The 10,074-nt window shown below is 43.0% G+C and overlaps 1 protein-coding gene and 1 long non-coding RNA gene across 4 annotated transcripts; one reads left to right on the top strand and one right to left on the bottom strand.

Moving 5' to 3' along the window:
* Positions 1 to 1,006: 1,006 nt before the first annotated feature.
* Positions 1,007 to 6,030, bottom strand: pafah1b2 (platelet-activating factor acetylhydrolase 1b, catalytic subunit 2). 2 transcript variants are annotated; one of them, XM_070555316.1, is made up of 6 exons: positions 5,908 to 6,030; positions 5,459 to 5,540; positions 4,841 to 4,930; positions 2,843 to 2,959; positions 2,587 to 2,709; positions 1,007 to 2,355 (listed from the first exon to the last, which is right to left on the bottom strand). In XM_070555316.1, exons 2-6 carry the CDS (start codon positions 5,537 to 5,539, stop codon positions 2,077 to 2,079), a joined length of 690 nt encoding a protein of 229 aa, XP_070411417.1. In that variant the 5' UTR covers position 5,540; positions 5,908 to 6,030; the 3' UTR covers positions 1,007 to 2,076. The 2 variants fall into 2 exon arrangements, with proteins under 2 accessions (XP_070411417.1, XP_070411418.1); XM_070555317.1 differs by lacking the exon at positions 5,908 to 6,030 and adding an exon at positions 5,616 to 5,862.
* Positions 6,031 to 6,313: 283 nt separating this feature from the next.
* Positions 6,314 to 10,019, top strand: LOC107386544 (uncharacterized). 2 transcript variants are annotated; one of them, XR_011521702.1, is made up of 6 exons: positions 6,314 to 6,452; positions 6,551 to 6,672; positions 6,752 to 6,891; positions 7,227 to 7,495; positions 8,134 to 8,250; positions 8,363 to 10,019. It is a non-coding gene; the product is annotated as an uncharacterized lncRNA (long non-coding RNA). The 2 variants fall into 2 exon arrangements; XR_011521701.1 differs by having other exon boundaries at positions 7,227 to 8,250.
* The last annotated feature ends 55 nt before the right edge of the window (positions 10,020 to 10,074 follow it).

Here is a 10,074-nt window from a genome sequence, read left to right as displayed (position 1 = left end):
TCAAATAAATGAAACCTTTATTTCTAAGCATTGATGATATAACATTCTTTAGAGTTTGATTATTTACAGGGTAAATGTGTGATTTTTAATAAACAGACCGGTATAAAACTTCTCAGCTTATTGTACAGAATGAGTCAATCTAAATCTTTTCATCGCATCTGGAATATTATTACAACCTCCAGGTGGGCATAAGAGAACAAACATGATCTGTTCACTTCATTTTTTGCCTTATCTGGTCATACTGGGCCCTGCGATGGACTGGCTCTGTCCAGGGTGTACCCCGCCTGATTGCCCATTGACTGCTGGAGATGGGTACCAGCCCCCCCCCCCCTGCACGACCCTACGTGGACAAATCGGGTTCAGAAAATGGATGGATGGTCATACTGGTTATTGCTGTTGTATAGCTTGCCAATGCTAAGGTTTAAAACTGATCTCAGAGCAGCTGGAACACTGTGATCAAGAAGCTGCAGTGTGTAAGATGTTTTTCTGTAGGTACAAAAGAAAATATATTTAACAAAATAAAGCTTTAAATGGTCACTCCTGTCTGTCACAAACTCAGAACAGCTTTGTAGAAGCCCTAAACATTTAATTTAATACTCAGATTAGTGTTTGTTTCTTAACAGCTGGAAATTTTAAGTTCAAATGAATGAGGAAACCGTTTACCAACTGGGTGTTTTACAAGTTGCCAGCCATTACGTTCACTCCTGCATGCCAAACAGTTTAATGAGGCCAGCTAAACAGGAGTTCACACTGCCTTTAAGAGCTGCTGAGTTATTATTAGCGTTAGAGATAAAACCGGTGGAAGAAAATTCATTAAGCAATGAGCAACAATCAGAGTTAAGAAACAAGACGGGGAACAAGTAGAGAGCATCATTAGTGTCGTTACAGATGTGCTCCTCTGCTGCTGACTGGACTAAACTCCAGCTGTGAAGCTCCTCCTACTACAAATGTTAAACAACCCAGTCACATGATGCACCATCATTTACTAATGAGCAGAAACACAAAACACATGGTCAGGTTTATTTTTATTGGAATGTTTGACCTCAGTAACATGATAACAAGCCATAACAGTGCAAATGTTTGCTTCAATCTTTCCTCGTATATCCTGTACACGATCAGTCCTCCAAACACACACACACACATTCACAACCATCCTCGCAAACACTTAAGGCACAGACACACACTATTTACATTTAACACACCACACTAGTGTGTACGACAGCATTGTGTCAACAGGAGTTTGGATTCCTATTGTCTGCAGCAAAAGCTCACCCATGATTTCACCTTCATCGCGGTCTGTGATTGCCTTCTAGCGGCTAGCATGATAGTATTAGCTTAATCACGTGGATTTGCTTTAATTACTGAAAACTATTTACCACTACAATTGGGGAGGGGTGAGGATTCCAGGAGGAGAGAAGGGAAAGTATCTATACAATCAGCTGACAATGCTAAAATAACTATGGCATAGTCAGACTGTACATGAGGAACATCAGAGGAGCGGCATAGGACGACTCATTAATGTACACACTGCACCCCATACTGACATCATGGTCGTTTAACCCTGATCTGCGACACGTTGCTTTACCAAAACAAACTTTCTGGATGGAACCAAAGCTTCTCGCTTGCTGAGGGTGTTTGGAAGACGAGATGTGGAAGTACACACATGATACGGAGTCACAGAGAATTGTTTTACCATGCACGCTGAGCTGCAACAAAGCTGCAAAAGTCAGGAGTCAACATGTGCTTTCTGCTCAGACAGGATAGTGTCACATCCCGCTGAGGGCTTTGTGACATCATTCCAACTGGGACTGCAGCACACAGAATTCTGCTTGTAGCCAACTAAAGGTTGTGACTGGATGGATTTGTGTGGTTAACTGCAGAAGTGAGATGGTGGTGATGTTTTCCAATAAATATTCCTGCTCTAATCAGTGTTTATATCTGTAGTTTATATCTCTCTCCCTCTTCACACCTTCACTCCATCAACCCGTCCTCCAGGTACCAGGAGCACGCCTCCCCACCCACAGCAGCTGGGGGCGGGCGTGCTCCTAGGTGGGATGTGCAGCCCTTCTCCAGCCCTCAAACCAGCGATGCCCTTCTCTCCTCGGGCGTCTCCTCCAGGATCTGAAGCAGCAGGTCATAGAGGGGCTTGGTGACAAGGCGGTAACCCGCCGACGTCAGGTGGAGGTAGTCGAACATGTCCTGGGAGCTAACGGTTCCGTCTGAGTGGACCAACTCTCCGCTCAGATCCAAGAGCTGAGCCTGGCCAAGCCGTGGCAGCCAGGAGCGCAGGAGCTTGTTTACAGCAGAGTTCTTCTCCCTCAGTGGGTTGGGATGCTCCCCTCGAGGCAACAAACCCTGAAAAATAATTCAGTTAAACACTAAAATCACCCCGATAGTAACAGCTAAACAGGAAGACGATAAACTGCTAAAAACACGAATGACAAGAACTTTTCTACTTCACCAGATGCTCTCAATGTTTTTTTAGCTGCTTCTCAGAAACGACATGTCCAGGCTGGACCACAACTTTTAAAATTTCTTCACTTTAAAAGGTATTTACAGCCTGTAAACGCCACATACTGAACTTACCAGTACAACTACCTTTGCTTTAGGTAGGCGAGAGGTGAGAAGTTGTGCAATGGCAAGAATTCCTCCAGCAACCTGCTCTGCTGAGTGCTCATAATTGTTGGTTCCTACCCACAACACTACCACCTGGATAAAAACACACACTGTTACTCCTCGCTGACACTCTAGTCTGAATGTCTGACAAAGCTTGGTCAGACGGAAGAGTCCAGGAGCAAAGGTGTCTCAGGAGGACCCAACTGTTGCTGCAGACTGGTCTAACCTTGGGACAGATGTTCTCCAGCTCTCCGTTCTGCAGCCTCCACAGCACGTTACAGGTGGTGTCACCCCCAATGCCAAAGTTGAGAGCGTGAAGAGGAGAGAAACATTCCCCCCACACCTGGAAAAAGAGAATATAACTTGAAAAATAAAAGCTTCCAGAACATAGAAGAATTAGTAATCAGTGCTGATCAACAGATGTTACTTAATGTTTTGGTTTTATTTACAAGGCATTCAGATTTTCACACGTTTGGTTATATTTTTATAGAAAATTCAAGACCAGATTACTAAGCGTGAATAGTTTCCCTGAAGAAGTGGAAGGCGCGAGTGTAAACAATTATTAGAAAACCAATTTTAATGCAAAACTCTGGACTTTTCTGTCAGAGAGCACCATCTGGAGGCAGAAATAATGTGCTCCACAATAAGCCCCTCTCCCTACCTGTTTTCCAATTATTATGCTCACGTTTATTCTTATACATACATAAAGTACTCAGACCCCTGTCAATACAGTTATATCGTAGCCATTTGCTAAAATCAATTAAATATGTTTTTTTCCTCATTAATGTACACACTGCACCCCATATTGACAGAAAAATGAGTTATTAAAAAAGACACACTGAAAAATCACATGTTCCTAAGTATTCAGACCCTTTGCTCAGTATTTAGTAGAAGCTCCTTTTGAGCTAACACAGGCACGAGTCTTCTTGGTAAAGATGCAACAAGTTTCTTACACCTGGACCTGGGGATCCTCTCCAGTTCTGTCAGGTTGGATGGTGAACGTTGGTGGACGGCCATTTTTAAGTCAGGGCTCTGGCTGGGCCGTCCAAGAACAGTCAGAGTGGCAGTGAAGCAACTCCAATATTTTAGCTGTGTGCTTAGGGTCATTGTAGTGTTGGAAGGTAAACTTTCAGCCCAGTCTGAGGTCCTGAACACTCTGGAGAAGGTTCTTGTCCAGGATATCTCTTGACTTGACCGCATTCATTGTTCCCTCAATTGCAACCAGTCATCCTGTCTCTGCAACTGAAAAACACCCCACGGCATGATGCTGCCACCGCTATGCTTCACCGTGGCGACTATATTTGGACAAGTGATGAGCAGTATCTGGTTTTCTCCACCCGTACTGTTTAGAATTAGGCCAAAAAGTTCTATCTTGGTCTCATCAGACCAGATAATCTTATTTCTCACAATCTCGGGGTCCTTCCGGAGTCTTTTAGCTAATTCCATGCAGGCTTTCATGTGTCTTGCACTGAGGAGAGGCTTCCGACAAGCTACTCTGCCATAAAGTCCTGACTGGAGGAGGGCTGCAGTGATGGGTGACTTTCTAGAACTTTCTCCCATCTCCTAACTGCATCTCTGGAGCTCAGCAACCGTGATCTATGGGTTCTTCTTTACCTCTCTCACCAAGGCTCTTCCCCCCGGTAGCTCAGTTTGGCTGGACGGCCTGCTCTAGGATGGCTTCTGGTCATTCTAAACATCTTCCATTCAAGGATTATGGAGCCCATTGTGCTCTTAGGAACTTTAAGTGCACTTTTTAAAAAAATGTTGGAACTGTGACCAGATCTGTGCCTTGCCACAGTTCTGTCTCTGATCTCTTCAGGCAGTTCTTCTGATCTCATGATTGCCATTTGCTCTGAACTGCACTGTGAGCTGTAAGGTCTCATATAGACAGGTGTGTGGCTTTCCTAATCAAGTCCAATCAGTATAATCAAACACAGCTGGACTCCAATGAAGGCGTAGGACCATCTCAAGGATGATCAGAAGAAATGGAAATCACCAGAGTTAAATATATGAGTGTCACAACAAAGGCTCAGAATACCTAGGACCATGTGATATGTGGGGGGAGCAAGCACAGTACAGGGTAAGACTATCACTTTTTCACATTTCTAAAAAGTAAATTTCATAATTCTTGAAATGGGAAACTCCAGATTGCTGCTTTTACTTTACTTTTACGTGTCTGTGAGACAATAAAATATTTTATGTGCTCATGCTTTACTCCTCTCACCTCAAACTGCTGCATTAGTTGGATCATGGAGTCCCCCACAAACAGGACATCTGGTTCCCCATCTTTGCACTCCTGCACAAACCTTGAATGCTGAAAACACACATGAAAATCATTGGTGTGAGGCAGCAACGGTGACAAACAGGATATGTAAAAGAACAAAAGTTAAGATTTATGAAACAGAGCAGCTAAGCTGTGATTTATCAGGTTAAAGTTATGCAAATCAATACAGGAGGATAAGAAGACTGAGCCGGCTGACTTTCTAACACACACTAAATCCTTTGGGCTCATCCCGGTCAGGACCTGTCTGGTGGAGAGCTTGAAGTAAAGCGGACCATCTAAGATGTATTAGCTTCAGGGGATTAACCTTTTAAAGACCGGCCAGTAGATGCCTAAACAAACTAGATAATTATTGCACTGCAAACTTACGAGTTATGCAAATGATCCATGTTTAGGAGCACATTGTGGTGCACAGATCAGGATGCAACATCAACTAATAAATATTGAAACAATGTTGAAATTATGAACTGAAATCAGGCTTTCCACACATCTTCAATGGCAAACATGACACGTCATTTTTAAAAAACACAATAATGGGGATTTTAAAAAGCGAATGTTTACCTGAGACAGCCAGCGTCCATCACCTTGAACATCCTCTACAGGCTGAGCCATTGCAGCTGGGTTCAGGTCATCCCCGCTCATCCTGCAGGAGATACCAGCGCGGTTCACTCAAAAGCTAAATAAATACGAGGTTTTAACCCAAAAACAAGCAAAGCACCTTCTGGTTGATTGTCTAATTTAGTCCAACTGAGCATTAAGGTGAAAGTCCCGTTGAGGACAGTGAAGCTTGACAGGGAGCAGACACTGATTTAGGCTACTGCCGTTCTAATGGTGGAGGTTTACAGATCAGAGAGCAGATCGCATTAATTCAGCTAGGTTAGCGTGACGTTAGCTTGTTAGCTGCGAGTGAGCTAATGACTGAACACTGCATTGCTGACTAATAATTGACACGTCCCTTGTAAAATTATATTTGTCTCAAATTAATGTGAAACAATTATTCACACGGCTACCTTTTGCAGTGTAACTTTTGCCGCAAAACAGCCTTGGTTCTGTCGATGTTGTGGCGATGCTCGCCGGAACCGTTAGGTGACTGCTCCAGAGGCCGTCTCAGGAGGAGATATCCCCGCGTGGTCGTTACCACTAACCGTAACACACAGCAAGGAAGAAGGGGAATTTGATCTCTAAGTATTGCCTTTCAGGCTAACATATCACCAGTATAAACAGTTAACACAACACACCCTCAAGTAGTGATGGGTCCAGCAACACCGACACACCGGCGCATGTGTCAAGCTCATGGAGCGAAACCTGTGTCGATGCGTGTGTTGCTTTAAGAAAAAGTCACGTGACCGACGCTGCTGCTGTGTCGCTCATTGCCTAGGCGCCAAACGGTGTTTATAAGGTATCAACTCTGCATCTGTCAACAACGGGAGGGAATCACTTACCATTTCAAAGGTAAAACAAGACATCCCTCTCTACATCAACAAAATGGAGCCGGAGAGAAAAAGAAAAGTATCTGCTGTGTGGGATCATTTTGATCTTTTAACTTGCTAATAAGGTACGTGTTTGTCTTTCCTTGTTTCTGCGCATCTGTCAGAGTTGAAAACAGCAATGTGACTGACTCTCAGTGTAAATTATTTATTTAATTTTATTTAGGTTAAATGTCGCATCTGCTCAGCGGAGTTGTCTTACACAAATAAGAGCACATCCTCAATGCTGAGACATTACAGTCAAGCATGAAAACGAAGAGGAAGTAAATACACCAAGAACGGACACAGGTAGACCTATAGTATAGACACTGGGCATGCTTTCTCACAACTGTTTTACTAATATATGTTTTATTATTTTGAAATCTAGAATCTAGGAAGATTGCTCTGGACCAAGCAGTCCTGAATTTTATTATAAAGGACTGCCAACCCCTGAGCATTGTGGAGAGTGAGGGGTTCAGGGGGTTGATTCTGGTCCTTGATCCATCTAACGTTTTGCCAACCAGAAAGGTTTGTATACACAATGTCTCAGATAGCTGCTGTTACCCATGTAATATATACAGTGCTTAACAAATGTATTAGACCATTGTCTGATTTAAGGTTTATGACACAGCAACCAAAAATAAACACTTGTGATTCAAACATCATGCATGCTTGAATAATTTCCATCCAGCGTGTCAGCTCACATTTGGGTATAAAACTGGATTCAGTTTTAAATTCCTACCTTCTATTCAGCAGGGCAAAACACAGAGAGCTTGATAGCTGGATGTTTTTCTTGCTTTGATGACAGGTGGTCTAATAAATGTGTTAAGTACTAGACTGATTTGATGTGTATTCATTTTCAGACGGTTAAGGAAATGATGGCCAAAAAGCATGCGGAGGAACTCGAACGAGTAAAAAGGGAAGTACAGCAAGCTGTGGCAGTGCGTATAACAGCTGATACGTGGACCTCCTTGAACATGGAGGCTTAGCTCTTACCTGTCACTACATCAGTGATAATATGCAGTTGTGTACGTCTGTGTTGGGAGTCAAACACTTTCCACAAAGTCACACTGCTGACACTCTGGCCCAAGTCAAAAGGGGCATGATGGATGACTGGGCCATAACAAATAAGGTAAGGTGTCTTGTGACCGATGCAGCACCAAACATGATAGCAGCAACACGAACTCTTCAAATTCGACATTCAATCTGCATTTTGCACACAAACTAAATTTAATAGTCAAAAAATCCTGTGATCAGATCCCTGAACTTTCATCCATAAGACACAAATCTAGGCAAATCATATAATTCTTCAGATCCAGCACCACAGCAAAAGAGAAGCTTGCTCAAGTGCAGCAACAGATGGGACGGCCCACCTTGAAACTTGTCACTGAGGTGCCAGCACGTTGGAACAGCACATATCAGATGCTGTCACGGCTACATGATGAGAGAGAACCAGTGTGGGTGTCTCTTGCCTCTCTCCTAACAGATTGAACTCCACTCACAGCTGATGGGTGTAACATCTTAAGGGAAGCACTTCTTGTGCTGGCCCCTTTCCATCAGGCCACAGTGGAGTTGCCTGAGGAGAGTTTCAGGATCAAAGGTCATCCTGATGATGAAAATGCTAAATTGTGCACTTGAGCGGAACTCTTCGCATCTACACACACAAGCAGCCACACATCTCCATGACCAGCTTAGATGTCGCGTCACAGACACTGCTTCTAACCTGGAGTCATTAAGTGTGTTGACCCTATCAACACTTTTCGACCCCAGATTTAAAACACTCGGATTTCGTAGTTCCTCCAAGTGTAGTGAGGCTGTCAGTCGCCTGAAAATGGAGTGTGCTGCAGCCACAGCCTGGACCTTCATCAGAGCAGTTACCCACTTCAGGCAAGTTGTTCAGTATTATCAGCTTATTTTCACATTTGTTTTGTTGCTAATGTGTATTAATACAGAGTAGAAGACAAAAACTAAAACTTCTATGTATTTTTTATTATTTCAGATAATCTGTGGCAGCAGCTTGATCAAGAGGTTGGCAGACAAACCCACCAATGCAACAGCTGACTCGATCATTGAGGTCCAGCGCTACTTAGCAGAGGGAAACATTTCAAGACAAGAAAACCCATTAACATACTGGGGGAACCAGAAGACATCCTACCCAAACATTTTCCACCTGGCTTTACAGTTTTTGTGTACCCCAGCTTCTTCTGTGCCCTGTGAACATGTTTTCAAAAGCTGGTGAAGTAGTGTTCAAAAAACACAATAGACTAAATGCCAAAACATTGGATAAACTTATTTTTCTGAATAAAAAAAAATATATATATAAAAAAACTTTTGAGTCAATGACACTGAAATGGGTAATATCACATTCACAACACTGTCACTTTAATTGTCACTTGGTGTCATTCACAGACTATTTTGAGGTGTATATATTTTAAATGTTGAAGTTTAAAATAATACCATATAAAGTAGGCCTACAATAGCTTACAGTGTATACAAGGATGATTAGGTCATTGAATCAGTGTCCGTTGTGTCTCCAGTAAGTTGCCTGCAATGATGTTTAAAGTCCAGTAGGTGTCATTATAGAGCAAAACAGCAGCATAAACCAATCTTTATCTATCATCACTACAGCTTGGTTTATGCTTGACGCATTTACTTTCCGCGCGGTGATGCGGCTCGCGGATGGAAAACCCTTCACAACTTGCAGCGTTTATGGTTCATGCGGCTTGTCTCTGTGGTGAGCCAATATTCTCCCAAACTGTAGGGGGCAGATTGGAGCTCTATGGCATGCATCCAACACGACACCACAGTAGAAGTAAAAATTACTGTTTACAACATGACATTCCAGTATTTATTAACAGTGTCCTCGTCTTTTCCGACAGTGCGAGCTATTTCTCTCCAAGAATTATTAACAACATGTTGATCACGGTGATCTTTGAGAGCTGAATCGTACAAATGTCTGTATTTAAGAACCTCTGCCATACTAGTTCTTGCCGGTCCGCCATGTTTTTCCATGTTCGACTGTCCGCTTGGCTAGAAAATTTCCTAGGTGCACGGTGTGGAAAGTTTGGGCCGTGCAGAGGCCAGGTGGAGGGGCGTGGTTGTTAAAATGACGCAATTTTGCCGCACGGAGCCGTGCGAACCTCGCGGACACGTCAAGCATAAACCAACCTTACTGCAGAAACGCGCCCCCTCAAGATCGGTGTGCTCCGCTGCCAAAAAACCTACTGGTTGTTCCACAAACCCAGCGTAAAAGTCGCGGAAATCGAGCTTTTACCGCCTTTGCCCCAAAATTGTGACATGCCCTTCCACTGGAATTAAGATTGATTGTATCAACTGAACTCGAGATTTAATCTAGGGTTTTATTGCTTTGGTACATAACATGAACTCATGTGCGGTACTTTTACTTTTTATTTTAATGTTTGTTTTCACCCTGCTGTTTCGGCGCTTTGGGCTGCCTTGATTGGCAGCAGGAAGGCACTCTATAAACAAAGAAATGAAATGAAATTATGTCACAGATATGTGATGATTTAGCCTGATTCTTAATTTTACTCAAGAATAAGAGATTAAATTACTACAGAAGTAGTTCAATGTAGTTAAATTAGTTTTTCAAATGATTCTAAAATAATGCTGTGTGTGTGTGTGTGTGTGTGTGTGTGTGTGTGTGTGTGTGTGTGTGTGTGTGTGTGTGTGTGTGTGTGTGTGTGTGAACAT

The sequence above is a fragment of the Nothobranchius furzeri genome, chromosome 10 (assembly GCF_043380555.1).
Source record: "Nothobranchius furzeri strain GRZ-AD chromosome 10, NfurGRZ-RIMD1, whole genome shotgun sequence".
Lineage (NCBI taxonomy): Eukaryota > Metazoa > Chordata > Actinopteri > Cyprinodontiformes > Nothobranchiidae > Nothobranchius > Nothobranchius furzeri.
This window is presented reverse-complemented; position numbering and strand designations above follow the sequence as displayed.